Source organism: Peromyscus californicus, unplaced genomic scaffold (assembly GCF_007827085.1).
Source record: "Peromyscus californicus insignis strain IS unplaced genomic scaffold, ASM782708v3 Scaffold_7__1_contigs__length_154581171, whole genome shotgun sequence".
In the NCBI taxonomy this organism is placed as follows: domain Eukaryota; kingdom Metazoa; phylum Chordata; class Mammalia; order Rodentia; family Cricetidae; genus Peromyscus; species Peromyscus californicus.
The window spans coordinates 16,123,338-16,140,099 of NW_026294595.1; the positions used below are offsets into that span (position 1 = coordinate 16,123,338).

The 16,762-nt window shown below is 44.2% G+C and overlaps 1 protein-coding gene across 1 annotated transcript; it reads right to left on the bottom strand.

The window, feature by feature from the left end:
- Nucleotides 1-698: 698 nt before the first annotated feature.
- On the bottom strand, nucleotides 699-5,838 carry Il36rn (interleukin 36 receptor antagonist). Its single transcript, XM_052725552.1, has 5 exons — nucleotides 5,696-5,838; nucleotides 5,311-5,363; nucleotides 2,997-3,082; nucleotides 1,735-1,862; nucleotides 699-1,527 (listed from the first exon to the last, which is right to left on the bottom strand). Exons 2-5 carry the CDS (start codon nucleotides 5,337-5,339, stop codon nucleotides 1,303-1,305), a joined length of 468 nt encoding a protein of 155 aa, XP_052581512.1. The 5' UTR covers nucleotides 5,340-5,363; nucleotides 5,696-5,838; the 3' UTR covers nucleotides 699-1,302.
- Between the last annotated feature and the right edge of the window lie 10,924 nt (nucleotides 5,839-16,762).

Here is a 16,762-nt window from a genome sequence, read left to right on the forward strand (position 1 = left end):
CCCCCGTGCCTCTTCTGTGTCAAGTCCTCATTTTTGAAGGACACCAGTCAAGTGAGATTGAGTCCAGCACTTTAACTGTAAAGCCCCTTCCCAGGGAAGATCCTCATAGATTGGGGAAGGACATGAATTTGAGGAGGGAACTTTCTAACCAGCACAGTGGCCTCCTCAGAAGCTGGCTGTCACTCAGAATCCCAGGGGTTTCGATCATCCCAGGTCAAAGTACAGGGTAGCTTTTTCCCTTCTCTTCTGTTCCTTCTTCCTTTCTCCCTCCCTCTCTCCCTCCACTCCTTCCCTCTTTTATTTTCCAGCACAAATGCTTTACATTCTTCCTAACTTTTCTGGGATTTGCCTCTTATGTTCTGCTCCTGCCACTCAGAGCAGCTGAGCTCTATTTGGATTTCACTTCAGGGCAGGAGAGGGTGAGGACAATGAGAAGTTATGTCTGCTCCAGTTCCCACCATATTGGTTCCTTTTCTTAGTATTATGTAAGTAATGCATCTCCATAATGGAAAAGTTAATAAACACAAATAAAAAGAAACGTCACCTATACTGCCCCCACCTGGACATTGCTACAATTGATGTAAACACTTCCAGACCCCTTTTAAAACATATAATACAGATAAGTATATTTTAATTAAGGTGAAAATACAAGATACATTACTTTGTAGCAAGCTCTTCCCACCCAATGTTCACGAGAATCTTTCTGTGTGAGTAGAGATCAGAATCAGGGATTTTTATTGTACCTCTGGTTTCAAACCAGGACAGTGTGCCTGGCCACCTTCTGTCCTCTATCCTGACATCGCCCTCTCAGTCCAGGGCCAGAGAATGAAGGCAGGGTTAAAAGAGGCAGTGGATGTGAGCTGCAGGATTGAGGGAAGGGGCCCAGCCAGCCAAAGATCTCCGTGATACCTCCTTCTCCTGCCCAGTAGGGGATGGCAGAGCTTCTGAGGCACTGTGTCGGATTTCACAATGCATGAACCACCCCACCGCTCTCTCACCCGAGAATCTTTTTATGCTATTCTTTGTTTGTCCTATGTGGTTTGTATAGGTTCCACACCAGAGGTAGTACCACCCAGTGCAGAAGGAGCCCACACACTGAGCTCCGGATACCCGAAGAATTTGTTGGGAACCGGGAGAAGAGAATGGCTGTGTGCCTCCTAAGTCAGAATGGGAGTCCCGAGGAGGAGGAGGGGAGGGAGAGGAGTACGTCACCCACCAGGGAGCTCCTCTATCACTACCTGCCCCCCCCCCCAGCATTGCCTACTCTGCCTCTGCCTAGGGAGTTTGGGGGACCGTGCAGTCCTAGTCACACTGCTGAAAGTAGAAGTCTGTGATGGGAGCGTCCCAGGCGGCATCCTCAGGGATCTGGGTGAGCCTGACAGGCTGGTCAGCTTCGGGAGCAGTGCAGAGGAACCAGCCAGGGTAGGCAGCTGACTCGAAGCTGGAGGTGAGGCCCATATCCCGCCGGTAGAAGGTGAAGCTCTTGGATTCCTTAGTCCCGAGGTAAAGCTCCATAATGTTCACTGGCTGTAGAAAAGGGGCATGAGGGATGAGACACAGGAGTGCGAAAGAGAGAGGGCTAAGCTGGGCAAGGGAAAGGTCCCCAGAGAGGGGGCAGCGCTGCGTCAGCATGCCCTCGCCAGCATCCGAAGGTACCTAGGCTGTAGTGTGGCAGAGTGTGCTCGCCTCTTCTGTCTCAGGCCCAGAAGGTGAAGACACGGCAGTAAGACTCACCTCAAGTTTCAGAATTGGCTCTTTCTCTGTCCCACAGGACAGGCACTGGCTTCCTCCCTGAACACCCAGGATGACAGGGGACAGACTGGCATCCAGTGACCGATTTGGGACGACACTGATCTCCTCACCTAGAGGAAAAAGGCAAGATTTGGGAACTTGCTCGTCCTTCTGCCCACTCTCCCCCAGGAGTAGGGCCTTAAAGGGCTTAGAACCAGTGTGAGGCATCCTGTCTTCCAACACAGGGATAAGGCTAATCTCCTGCCACCTGGCCCAGGTTGTAAACCAAAGCACAGGAACTCCAGGTATGACCTCCTACCCCATCCTTCTTGCTCAGGGCTAAACTTTGATAGATTCTCTAAATTCCAAGAGATTACCCCTTCCACCACCCCCTTTAACTCCCTTGACTCCCAGGCCTCTTTTCTGGACCTTGTCTTATCCTGTTAGAGTTATGTAGTGTCTTTATCCCCTGTGGGATTTCTGCAGAAGAGGATTTCACTCTGTACATCACTCATCATCATATACATGCACAGACAATCACACACATATTACATCAATACATGCATATGTACATAGCTATAATCACATAAGTGTGCACTCCCACACATATTACACATAATCAAAACATGTACATATCGATAGGCACACATACAATGCTTATATGCAAATGCTATGCATATACATACTTAAGCACATAACCACACTTATGTACATGAACTTGTGCATTCACATATAGCTGTACCCTTGTGTGATGTTCCCACATGCACATGTGTACACACAACGCAGCAAATGGATCTAGTACCTCATGAGGGTGCCCAAGTAAACATGTATGCACCAATGTGGAAAGGCCTGTCAAAGTATGAGGGCACAGTGAGTAAGCAAGAGGCCAGAGCTCCCCCTCAACCCCATCCGGATCTCAGCATTGAAGGTAACTGAGGATTGCTAGAGGGAAGGATGGAGGAGCAGAGCCCACTCACTCGGGAATGAAGAACTATTTCAGCCCTTTGCACAGTACAGTCTCCAAAGGTGATAGAATACCTAAAATGGTCTGTGATGGAAACATAAGTCGTTTGTCCTGGACAATATCCCACTTCTACACAGAGGCTTCCCCGGGGTTCCCACTTTCCTTGAAGCCTGTTTTATGCTGCCCTATCTGACATGGCAATTATTGGGTCTGCAAGCCTACCGTTGGTTTACAGAGCCATTCAAGGCTTCTAAACACATTCCTCAGAGAGTCCAGAGGCCTGGGACTCATAGATACCAACCTTTAATGACCTTCCCCGCATGCAGCCCTCCTGCCAGCAGCTGGTTATCGTGCAGGTAAAGTACCTTCAAGGCTGAATCCTTCATTCTGAAACACCAGGAAGGGACAAGACTCCATAAGAGCAGGGATGAGCACTCTCCCTTGCCCTGGCTCCACAAGGTCTCCCCAAACTCAGGTGTCTTCTCTTCTTCTGTTTCCACTGTGCCAGACACAACCACCAGCGTTCAGTCCTAGCTCTGCAAGATCACCCCTCTGCCACCTATCTGTATCTGAGGTCTGCTCTCTCCCCATATTAAACCTTTCATATCCCAGAAAATCGCCTCTCTGCTAGGTTGGAAGAGTCTATGATTTGGAGCCCTGGGCTCTTCAAAGCCAGGAGACCACTTCTCTAACCTTCTCTGATGTCTTTGACACACGGATTTCTTTTTATTAAACCTGTATTGATGAGCCTCAAGTTGTTTAGACATTTTTAGCCCTGTGGGATCCCTGTGAGCAGAAGAGGGTTTTACCTGAGCTAACTCTGCACAGGAAGGCTTGGGAATGAGCTACAGCAAACTAAATACTTGCCCTCTCTGGGTATGACTCTCTTCATTGCTAAACCATGACAGTGGGTTAAATAACACCTAGAACTCTTCCGAATTAAAATCTGATGCTTGGTTTTTTGGTTTTGTTTTGTTGTTTGAGACAGGATCGCACTGTGTAGCCCTGAATGGCCTGGAACTCACTATGTAGACCAGATTGGCCTCAGACTCATAGTTCTGCCTGACTCTTCTTCTCGGCTCCCTCCATTCTTACTGAGCATTTCAAATCACATTTGCTTCCACTGGACCATATATTCCATCCTGAGGACTTTCTTTAAAGCTCTATTTTATTTTTCAAAGTTACTTTTCAGCTGCTTTTTTGACACTCTGTAGGGTGAAATATGTTTAAGTAGACCTTCAGTAGACTTAAGTAGACCTCTGCTGATGTCATATGGGGAAAACTTTGCAGTGTAAAAATTGTTTTAATGTCTGGCCAAACATTTATTTTTTGCACGTGTATGTGTATCTGGTGTGGTGTGGTGTGGTGTGTGTGTGTGTGTGTGTGTGTGTGTGTGTGTGTGTATGTGGTGTGCATGCCCACAAGTTTGAGCATGTACATGGGGGCCACGACTCCACCTTGAGTGTCTTTCTTAATCTTGCATCACTTTATTTCCTGAGGCAGGGTCTCTTGCTGAACCTGGAGCTTGCCAAGTTGACTAGTCTAGCCATCTTGCCCCAGGGTTCTCCTGTCTCTCCATCCCAGGTACTGAGATTAGAGGCTGGCTTCAGACACCCACTAGGCTTTTATGCAGAGTCTGGGGATATGAACTCTGGAAGTCACATTTCCTAACATGAACTTTATCCCCTGAGCCATCTCCCTAGCCCCAAATATGACGAGGAAACAGCATTCTACACCTTAGTCAGTCAGAGAACACTGTTGCATGAACTATCTCATGGGACTAAGCTTCTCAGAGAACACACTTGGAGAAATCCTCCAACCCCTTGGTAGCACAGGGATTGGTTCTGGGACCCCTACAGCTAGCCAAACCCACAGATGCTAAGGTTGTTATATAAAATGGCTGTAGTATTCACATCTAACTGGTGTTCATCCTCCTGAATACTTTACATTACATTTACATCTCTACATTATTGTAATATCTAACACCAGGCAAACAGCACATAAATAGGTAAGCTGTTATTTAAGGAAGTAATAACTAGGAAGCCTGCATATGTTCACCACATATGCAAATTTTTCCTAATATTTTCAATTCAGTTTGTTGAATCTGTAATTGAAGAAACCACAGATACGGAGGGTTGACAAGTTTTAAACTGAGTCCAGTGAGAGTAAGGACCATCCTCATCTGATGCTGTAAAATCTATAGTAGGGTGCCTGACTCAGTGCATACCAGGGAGCAACAGATGGACGAGCTTTTGTGTTATTCCCACCCCCAGAGAGGATCATGGAGGAATTAGTACAGTGGCTGGCCCGATGGCAATTCATGGCCATGGGAGGCAATAGTGGAGCTCTGTAAGGGACACCCAACTCTCCTTTTCACCCAAAATGACTCTAGACTTCCTAGTTCCTTGTCCCACCCAGTAAATTTAGAATTGGGAACCTGTGAGAATCCCGCTCAGTCCTTCCCCCGTGTGAAGGAAGTCAGAAGAGCCCCAAGGGCAGTATTGGTCCTGTCTTCCCAGCTACCTGTGACAGCCCAGCTGGGAGAAGGACCCTTCTTGCCTACCCGGAACTCGTTTTTTTGAGAACACCACCAAATCAGATGAACAAATACTCACCGGAAGCACAGTGCCCCACTCAGGACCATAATGAGCGCCACAGTGTGTAGACCCTATTTCAAAATAAACAGTGGGAAATTTTAGGCAAAGAAAAGGCTGGGGAATTAGAGGCCTGAGAAAAAGCAGGCTCCAAAGACGGTCAACATGTGAAGAGCCTGTCTGTAGCAGGAAATTCTGGATCTGGAAGTCAGGACAGACCCCACGAAGTGACCCTCAGATCTCTCCTTCCTCCAGGCAGGAACCTGTGGTTACCTGCTCTTCCAAGATGCCTTGGTCCTTTAAGTACATGAAGCACACTAATGATCGGGGAGGAGCCCTGAAACTCACTAGGGAGGAGCAGGGTTTCCCAGAATGATTTCACACCATCCCAAACTCCCCAAAGCACCTCCTGCTGCACCTTCTCCCTCAATGAAGGAAGCTTCTATAGACAGTCTTCTTCCTAGGATTCTGAAGGACTTCCTCTGGTCTTCCCAGCTCTCCAGGAACACTCGGCTGCTTCAGGTAGCAGATCCGGGAAGCCAGAGCAACCTTCTTTCTTCTGTCTCTCTCTCTCTCCCTTCCTCCAGTCCCTCCTTCCTGCCTTTGCCAGACCTATAGAACTGGTGGAGGCGGAGATCTGTTTAGGAATGTTTAGGCAACAGTTGTAGAAAAACCAGAAAATCCAGACATGCAAAAAGAAAAAAAAAAAGAAAAAATATGCATGCTCACTCGTCTTTGAATACATTAACAAAAAACAAATGTCAACACCTTTTCTTTTGTACACATTTAACCACAGGCAGCTTTCCATATGACAATGCCATAGAAACTGTACTTTTTTTCAACCTCCATTTTTATGTAGGAACATAGCAGAATATCTTTCTATACCAAACATGACATCATAAGTCTGAATAGCTAGATAGTATTTTATGTATAGTTGTAGCATCATTCATGTACATTCATCTACTTATCATTGGTCCCTCCTACAACTGGGTTTGTTTGCTTACTTGATTTTGCTATTCAATACTATGTTATGATAAACCTCTATGATCCTATGCTTTGTCTGTCTTAAATACTTGGTTAGTAAAACAATATGTAGTTATAAAATAATGAATATGTTTTTAATACCTCCACAAATTGTGACAGAATTAGAGCTAAAGATGACTGCATAACAAAAAAGTTGGACGTTTTGAGTACTACTGAGAAATATCGGTTGTTATTGTGCCAAACATCTCTCAGGAAAGTAAATTTAATGTAGAAGCGGTCTTATGCAAAATTGTCGGATGAACTACTAGTTGACTAAGTAGGAACTACACTCTAATATATAAAAACAAAACAATTCCAGGAAGAAGCAGCCCATAGGCAAAGCAGAGCTTTAAGCAAGATTGTTCTTATCTGTCAGAGAATACAACATTGTTTCACCTAAAAAAGCTAGAGAGCCAGGACATCTGTTGCCAGATAGTGTCTTCTAGACATGACAGGGATACTGCACCCGAGAAATCTCTATGATGTGGTTGCCTAAACAAGACCTGCTTAATGACTATACCAGCTGACATGTCATTGTGGATGAGGAAATTCACAAGGCCCTCTTTCCTAGATGAAGAACTATAGGCAGTCATGCCTGCTGAAAGATGGAGAATTTAGCTTTTCTAGGGATGAGCTCCCTAATAGGTTATTCAGTCCCAAATGCTCAGCTCTAAATGCATGTACACACAAGTAACACTAGATATATATACATGTGTGTGTATGTGTGTGTGTGTGTGTGTGTGTGTGTAGCAATAATAATTATAGAAGAAGCAGTCTTCAATTTGAGAGAGAATAGAAGGTATATAGGAGCAGTCACAAGGAGGAGCAGGAGGAGCAGACATGATGTAAATACAGTACTCATGTATGAAATTCTCAAAAATATACACAGTTAAAAAGTTTAAAAAGCCAGAATACCATCTGCTAAGGCCACCTTCCCTGACTCCTTGCTTCGGTGAACTGTGCCCAAGTGTCCAGTGAACAGTGTCATGAGGCCCTAACGCAGCTGTCTCTACTTTCTGCCTGAGACAGAATGATGCCTATGTTTCTGGCCTGCAGGGATGTGGCAAGCTTGCTGGGTGTGCAAGTGGGGGATGTCTCTGCCCGTGTTGCTGCGGTGAAATGTGCTGATGTAAAAAGAAAGTGATGTCAGTACGAGGTTTGGATCTCCTTCTGGCACAACATGAAACAGACTCCACTAACAATTAGCTCTCTCTAGGACACATCGCCTGGTTTGAGTTGTTAATTACTATGGATTAGGTCCCGGCGTATGCCTATGGTTCAGCATATCCACTGAAACACATGCTGGTGTTGATTTCTACACCATTCACAATGTCCAAGCTATAGAATCAGCCTAGGTACTCATCAGTGAATGAATGGGTGAAGAAAATGTGTACACATACTATGGAGTCTTATTATGCCATAAACAATAATAAGATTGTGTTACTTCAGGAAAAAAAATGAATGGAATAAGCCAATCTTATAAAGACAAATTATGCATGATTTTGCTCACTTGTGAAATCTAGCTAGATGGAAAGAACACGAAGGGAAAAGAGGGGTTATTAGAGATATGGAAGCAGAGAAGAGGGAGAAGAGACCATAAAGGGTTATGGAAAGGAGGATTACAATCCAAGCACATTATACGCATTGTGGAAATGCCGTGACGAAACCCATCACTTCACATAACAAATGAACGCACATGGAGAGCAAACTCCTGATGAAATTTAATCCTCATCGTGAGTATTAAGAAGTGGGAATAGTTGGGACCTTTGAGAAGTTATTGAGTCCTGAAGGCAGAGGAATGAGTTAATCTAGTTAAGAATTACAGGTTCATAAGGTGCTGGATTATCTAGGGTGTGGATCTGGTATACAAGCCAGTTTGGCCCTATCTCGTGTGTAGACCTCTCTCCCTGGCAGTGCCCTAACCTACCTTCTTGGGTTCCTGAAGAATCTTCACCAGCACGGGGGGGGGGGGGGGGGGGGGGGGGGGGGGGGGGTGGGGCTTCACCAGATGCACGTGCTGAGCTTGACTTTCTAGGCTTTGTCATTGAGTTAAATAATCCTCTTTTCCATATAATTCAAGGCAACAAAAGAAAATATATCCACGGATTCTTGGAAATTTCAGAGAGCGCTTCTCACAGGGGGAGGGGCAACTTAAGAAAGTGGGCATGAAAAAAGCAGAACAGCATACATGCATGAACATGTCATATGGAAATCTATTATTTTGTATGCCAAATAAAATTAACAAAGAAAATAATCCTACAAGAGATGATGCTTCATTTGCTTTCTCTTGAGAGTAGGCTAAACCCGGAGACTTCAGTAAATATGGTCTGTGGTGGGAAATGACAGTGTGTCACTTCTGAATCCAGGGCATAAGAGGCACAGCAGCTTCCTCCTAGTTTGTTCCTGGATTATTCACCTGGGGGAAGTCAGCTGCCACATGACAAAGACACTCAAGTGACCTCACACTGTGGAGAGGTGATGTCCTGAGTGAAGGTGTATTGTTGACATAAACACAGCCATGTCAAGGACCCAAAGCCTCAGACTCATGGCAATGGCAAGTCCTTTCCCTGGCCTGGATGTTGGTGGACAGTTGACTTTTAGCTAAAAACCACTATGTTCAGGAAGTATCAAGCATAGCTTCCTTGTCTCGGAAGACTGCAGCCTGGGATTGCTCCTCTACAGAGACCCATGCCAAGACTAGCTAACTAACCCTCCTCCTTCGGCTGTGTACTGTAAACCTGCCTCCTTGTTCAGCTGTATATAATAAATGTTCTAAATTTCCCACCTGCTGGCTCATCTCCATCAGAGTCCATGGCCCACTCTTTGCCAACTTTTCTGTATACATGTCTTTTGCTTCTCCATTCCCTGTTGCCTAGTCAGGTCAGTCCCCAAGTGTTGCAGGTTAGAGCACCACACAGTGCAGAACAGAGGTCTCAAGCCATCACTCTGTGAGGACCAAGCTCAGAGGCAGATCCTTCACCACAGTTTCCAGTGCCTGCAGCCCCAGCTGATACCTTGTGAGAACCTGGTGAAGGAGCCGTCTGATTCCAGAGTCACACGTTTCTTGCTTTAGGTTTGGGGCTCATTTGTTAAACAGAAATACTAACTGGTACACCTTGTCACGATGACTGGAAGTTGTGTCACTGTTGGTTTTTTCGTTATCCACAGTAGTCAGTGGGTTTCTCCCCTTCTCAGCAAACATCTCAATTATTCATGGTCTTCATACGTCCTACATCGTGTCAGATTTGGAAACGGGGCAAAGTTTCCCAGGTGACTCATTACCACCTTCGTGAGAATGGCAGTGTCTTTGAAGGGATAGACATAAAGTAGTAAGATAGTGCATTCACTTTCTGAGCATGTGAGCACAAACAGTCCAGGGTTCCCTGGAGTTAGGCTAATGGTTTGCCTGACGTTTCATATTCTCATTCTTGTGTGGCTACTACTTTATCTGTTTTATGAGTGTAGAATCAGACACGGAAGGATTCATTCCATTTACTGATATGTAATAAAGCAAAAATTGAGACTAAGAAACCTGAACCTGAAGCTATTGACTCCAAGCAGTGTCAGAGTAGTCCTTTTACTACACAAGTCAACCCTTATTATTTTTCTGGTCCCCATAGCACTGTGAACACAAGATAAATCCTCACTATGATTATAAGACCCTACAAAGCAAGGCTCCCGTAAAACATTAGCCCCTCCTTTCCTCATCAAGAAGAGTAAGAGTCACCAACATGGACCTTTTTCTCTTTGTTGAACAAGCCAGGGATGTTCCACCCAAGACCTTTGCACCCACTTATCTCCCTGCCCAGCTAACTCTGCACCAACGCATTAGTATGCGCCTTCCCTAGCCTGCCTCTTCTAGATCTCTGATTCAGTGCCGCCTTCTCCATCTGCTGTTGCCACTGTATGCCTCTGTTTTGTGCTCCCACGCTCCCATCATTCTTCATTTTTTCCTGTGGTACTCACCACCATTTAGCATATTGTATAATCCATCAAATGCGATGGTGAGTATCAGATTCCCCTGCCTAATACTGCTGGATGCTAAACTCACATTAGGAGAGGTTTGCCTGTCAATTCTGTGGATGGATGAAACCCAAGCCCTTTGGATGGTCCTAGTATGGAATGTGTTTCTATAAAACAGATATTGTACCAGGATGAATTGTGTACTTTCTCACATTACAAAGGCTAAAGAGTTGTCTATTATTTCATCATTGTTATTTTACTTCCCAGAGAGATTCAGTGCTGATAGGTATGCATTTTCTTCATGTGGTAGTTAAAAACATGGATTGGGGGACTCGAGAGATGTCTTGGTGGTTAGGAACACTTGCTGCTCTTACAGAGGATCAGGGTTCAGTTTCTAGCACTATAGGGCAGCTCATAACCATCTGTAATTCCAGTTCCTTGGAACCCAGTGCTGACTTCTGGAATCCACGGGGACAGCACTAACATGATGTACATACCTACATTCAGGAACACAAATTTAAAAAAATCCCTTTTGTTTGTTTGAGACAGAGTTTTGTTGTATAGCTCTGGCTCGTCAAAAGTTCTCTTGGACTAGGCTGGCCTCAAACTCACAGAGATCTGACTGCCTCTGCCTCCCAAGTGCTGGGATTGAGGACTTACACCACCATGTCCCCTGCCCCACACCACCAAATTTAAAAGAGCATGGATTAGAAAACTTTGGCTTTTGGGTCAAGATCAGCCCACCTCTTGCTTTATGAGTAAAGTTTTACTGTGATACAGTGAAGTTTATTTGCTGAAATATTGCCTATGAAGACAGATGTAAATATTTGTGATCTGCAAAAAAAAAGTATCTACTGCATGGCCATTTATAGGCTACCTCAGATCAGGTCTAAATCTGTCACTTCCTAGAATATTGGCCAAGTTACTTAGTCTTTATACATTTTAGAATTTTTATATATAAATTGAGAATCAAATTAAAATGATAACAATATTATTGTTGAGTGAGTCAATACATGTGCTTAGTGCCTGGCACATAGCAAGAACTTGAATGACAGCTGGACCATTATTGCCAAGAGCAACAGCATCACCTCCAACCTTGTCATCACCGCCAGCATCCTCACCACCAGTATAAGCCTTCACTATTTCCATCATAGTCTTGGGAGATTTGTTTCATCTCTCTCGCATGTTTTTATTTGAAGAGGATGGTAATTTCCTCTTCACTGAGATCTTTAGAGGACTGAACGAGGCAGAGCCTGTGAAGAACTAGATCAGCAGGTAGTACAGATCCTGGTCACAAACTTCTTGCCCCTTAGGTTTCCCCCACCTCTTCTGCACTCACCCCAAGTATTAAAGAGAACATAGCAGAGGCCTAGATTACTTTGACCTACATCTGAGGCAGGTTTCAAGACTAAATGCCACCTTGCATGTGCCTGGGCAATTTCTCCACCCAACTCTCCCTGTTTAGTGACCACAGGATTTGCTAGTGGGTCTTCAAAGCTCTGACAAGAAGGGTTAACTTTTGCTACATATTTACTGTGCCAGGCACTGTGTTAAAGGACAGCCAGCTCTTGTCTTATGTCCTAGTCACATCAGTCATAGACGGCAAGAGCTATTTTTATTCCCATTTAGTTGAAAAGACTCTCCTAAGGCCGTAAATTTAGTAGGATGTAAGATCTGCTGCTGTGGCAGTTCAGTTTCATGCCATCTAGCCTATATTCCTTAAAATAGAAAAACTTTGTAGATTATAAACAGAATGGAGATGGATAAAGGGCAGAACTATGAACCAAGGCACATCACTGGCAGGAATATGACTGCCCTAAGGACCAATGGACTACTTGAAAACAATGGGGTTTCCGAAACAATAGCAAAACAACTCAGCTGGTTTAGAGAAAGAAGACTCTACCCAGCACAGCAACATGCTATCTTGTGGGTAGGGAGACTCCTCATTGGGGCAGCTTTGGTGAATAAAGGCACAGAAGAGATGTTGCTGAGGCACAGAGCATGGAGATGTGAGCAGAAGAGGATGTCTTATCACCACGACTCCTCTTCCATTGAGCTGTACCATAAAATCATCCTGTGGGGCAATGGGGATGGGGGTGAGGGAACAGCTTTAGAGAACAGACTTGAGAAAGATAGGGTGACCATGAAAAATAGGGAAGCTGGTGGGTGGTGTCACAGCACTTCAGCTGTTACGATCGTGACCACGTAGGGGATGTAGGTGGAGGGAAGTGGTGAGGGGAACAGCCAGTTCTACCGGCTAGGATTGGGCAGAACCTGCAGACAACCCACAGGGTGGGTGAGGCTCCGGTGTCTGCAACACCCACAGGCAGTTTCTCCTGATTGAGTCACCGAGGGAAAGGGCCATCCTAAGGTCCCCACTGGAGATCCAGGTCAGATGGTAAGGAAGTCCAGGCACTTCCTTGTAATAAATATCTCAGCAGTCTCCAGACCTTGAGGACCCTTCTGTGGATTGTAAGGTTTGTCCATTTTGGGGAGGAACCTAATATTAAATTGAAATAAGCCTTAAGTGAAAGGCAAAAGCTGCTGGGTCAGGAAAAGCCTGAGTCTGGCTTCATTCACTCTTGTCTAGGCTGGCTCTGCTGGCCGGACCAGAAGGCATGTTGAGCTGCCAGTCTCACACTGGACAGGAGAGGGCGCTGTCATCCAGTATAAACTAGATAGGCTGTGTTTAGTGCACATCCCAACAGCCACATGATGATTCTTCACTTACCTAATTTTCCATTTCTTTCTGCAAAAGATCAGAACAGCTCACCCAGACAGGGAACACCCACGGACACAAAGACTCAGCCTGGGATCATGGGGGTGTGCCTGAGGGTGCTTCGTCTCCCCTTGACTTCATCAGCGAGGCCTGGCCCTAAGGGAGGAGTATGGGAGCATCACTTCCTATGAACTCCCCATGACAGATTATTTTTTAATAAAACAAATTTTAATTATCATGCAAGGTATTAGACATTATTATGGCATTATTGAACAAAATATTTTAATATTTTTCTCCCTTGAATGCTTACCCCAACCCATGTTCCTTTTTATAATCTTCTCCAAAGTTTCTTTTCTTCTTTCATATCACCTCTTTTTGCCCTCTCTCAATCCTTCCTCAGTACCCATTTTACCCCATAAACATATATAAGATTATCATATGTAGGTATATATAGGTATATATGTATGTATGTATGTATATTACAAGGAAGGGTCCATATATGAGAGAGAATATGCAAATTTTGTCTTTATGAGTTTGGATCATCTTACTTAATATTATACATCCGGAATCCTTTCATTTCCCTACAAATATCACTTTTCTTTACAGCTTAATAAAATTCCACTGTGAATATATTTCACGTTTTCATTATCTACTCATCTGTTGGTGGTCATCTAGGCTGGTAAGATTACACTATTACTAATGTTCTCCATCTCTTGCTCACTCATTTGCTCACTTGCTCTTTGGTATTTTATGTAGGTGTCTGAACACTTGACTTCTTCATGCATTTCAAAATAATAATACTTTTTATAATGATATACATTATATTTATTCTGTTCCTCTGGAGAACCACAGTATCACATGTTTCCAGGTTCCACTGTCAGAAACATGCTCAGCATTGCCGTATATAACTCATCAAAGTTAGTTTTAAGTTGTAACAAAACAGACACATCACCGGAGTTGCTATTTTAACCATCTTATATGTACAAAGGTATTACATTTTCATCCACATTGTTCTGAAACCATCACCGTTATCTGAGCCCAGAATTTTTTTCTCACAACGCTGACACTCATTCAACAAACACCCACACTCCTCTTCCTCACCCTCAGCTCCCGACAGTCATCACTATACTTCTCCTCTCTGAATTTGGCTATCTGGGTACCTCAGGCAAGTGGACTCTCGGTTTGTCCTTTGGAATTGGCTTGTTTCCTTAATGTCGTGTTCTCAAGGTTCTTCCATGCTGCAGATAATATCACACTGTCATTCCTTCTCGAGTCTGGAGGTATCTCAATGTGTACACCAAGTTCATGTTCTCAAGGTTCTTCCGTGTTGCAGATAATATCACACTGTCATTCCTTCTTGAGTCTGGAGGTATCTCAATGTGTACACCAAGTTCATGTTCTCAAGGTTCTTCCATGCTGCAGATAATATCACACTGTCATTCCTTCTCGAGTCTGGAGGTATCTCAATGTGTACACCAAGTCCGCGTCATTCTTCTGTCAGTTAGCGGCTGTTGTAAAGAATCCTGCTACAAACATGAAGATTTGACTTTTCAGTCTCTGCTCTGTATTCTTTCTAATATATACCCAGAAACAGAAACAGAATTGTTAGAGCCTATGGTACATTTTTATTTAAACTTAAAAAGTTTGTTTATCTATCTATCTATCTATCTATCTATCTATCTATCTATCTATCTATCTATCTATCTATCGAGCCAGGGATTCTTTGTGTAGCCTTGGCTGTCCTGGAACTAGCTCTGTAAATCAGGCTGGCCTCTAACTCAGAGATCCACCTTTCTCTGCCTCTCCAGTGCTGGGATCAAAGGCGTGGGCCACCACCACCTGGCTTAAAATTTTTATTTTAATAATATATTTTAATTAATTTTTGAAGATTTAATACAACATGTGTTGCTCATATTCAATGCCCACTCCCCCCGAATTCCTCCCAGATCCACCCTTCTCCTCAGCCCCTCAGGTTGTTTAGAGAGACTGTCTTGAAGCAGATGTCCTGGTTCCCTGGCTCTTACACTCTTTCTGCCTCTCTCTTCTGTGATGTCCCCTGAGCGGCAAGTGTAAGGGTTCTGTTGTAAATTTGTTAATTGAGGACTGGTACTCACAGTCATTTGTTCTCTGCCTTTTGACCAGTTATGGCTTTCTGTGATGGTCTGCTTTGGTGAGAGGTGAGGCACTTATCTGTGGATATAAGGATAGATATTTAGAATGCAGTTAGCGACTATAGTGTCCATGGCATCAACCAATCACAGGTAGTTGGTTAAATTTACAGTATCAGGCATGAATTGCTTCCTATTGAGCAGATCTTAAGTCCAATTTGGTGGCTGCTGGTTGCTCCCAGGGTGTAAGCACTACTATTGCACCTTTTGGAATACCTTGCCATGCTGGTCATTGTGGTTCGTCGGTGTTACAGCCAGGAAGGACTATTGGTTTCTTTTCTCCCTCAGCAGCTTACATGACTCCTTCCAAAGCTGAGAGCCAGTTCTAAGGGAGGAAGCTTCAGGCCAGGTCTAGGTAGATTCCTCCAAGTCCTATGGCTGAAGTGTGTGGTACCTTCAGCAATGGCATCTTTCCTTCTTTCTCTGGAAGGCACCAAGCTATGGCAATAGCCTATGTTTTGGGAGTTTCTTTGATTCTTCTGACCAACAACTTGAAAGAAGGCTTCCCACACCTGGCATTGGGGTTTTTGTTAGATAGTCTATAGTTTTGGGGGGAATACTGTCACCCTAAGTATAACCTCAATTAAATTATGTATACACACACATATATACACAGACCTACATAGTACATGTGATTTGTATAACCATAAACCAATATGATTCCCTCTGGATTTTTCAAATATCCTCACTATTTTTCATCCCTCCTCTTCCCCTCCCCCTCTGTGTTGCCCTTGCTCCCCACTCCCAGGTCTGGGATGCTTTTTCCCGTCGTCGTCAGGTGAAATGTTGTCTAATACCACTTTGGTGCAGCAAAAAGCATTGCTCAGCTCTGTATCTTTTCTCATCAGCATCCCTTACTACCTGTCTGCTTGTTTTATTAACATGGAGAAAGGAGTGCTCGGTTCACCAAAGAAGTGGGGGGTGACGTCTATTTGTTCTTTTAGCCCCACCGGTTTTTGAATCACATGATTTGCAGCTGCATTATTGGGCAAATACAACATTCCGAATTGTTCTGTGCCTGGGAGATCTGACACATTCAGCACCATGGACCGTTCCTCTTCATTCCTTGCTCATCTGTTCTCTCTAGCATCCATAGAGTCGGCACAACTTTCTTTTGTTTAGCATTTACGTGATATTCACTCTAATCTGTCTTTATATTTTAGATTTTTAATTAGGTTTCTTGGAGATATGCATTTTTTTTTTTTTTTTTTTTTTAAAGACAGGGTTTTCTTCTGGCTTAGTCTGGCCTGGAATTTGCTATCTATCCTCCCAGGCTAGCCTCAAACCTGCCTCAACCTCCCCAAATGCTGGTATAACGGACACAAACCACCATGCTCAACTAGATCTTGAATTTTTGTTGTTGTTTTGTTTTCTTTTTGACACAGGGTTTCTCTGTGTAGCCCTGGCTGACCTGGAACTCACTCTGTAGACCAGGCTGGCCTTCAACTCAGAGATCCATCTGCCTCTGCCTCTCGAGTGCTGTGATTAAAGGTGTGCACCACCACCACCCCACTACATCTTGCATTTTATGCCATCTGAAAAACCCAGTCTTTGAATTAGTGTGTTTACAGCATCCTCATTTAATTTGCATATTGATGTG

Coding starts and splice junctions, on each gene's coding strand:
- Il36rn (XM_052725552.1), bottom strand. CDS start 5,339: ATGGTCCTGAGTGGGGCACTGTGCTTCCG. Junction 3,083..5,310: donor AGTGGGGCACTGTGCTTCCG/GTGAGTATTTGT, acceptor CTGGTGTTTCAG/AATGAAGGATTCAGCCTTGA. Junction 1,528..1,734: donor AGCCAATTCTGAAACTTGAG/GTGAGTCTTACT, acceptor CCTTTTCTACAG/CCAGTGAACATTATGGAGCT.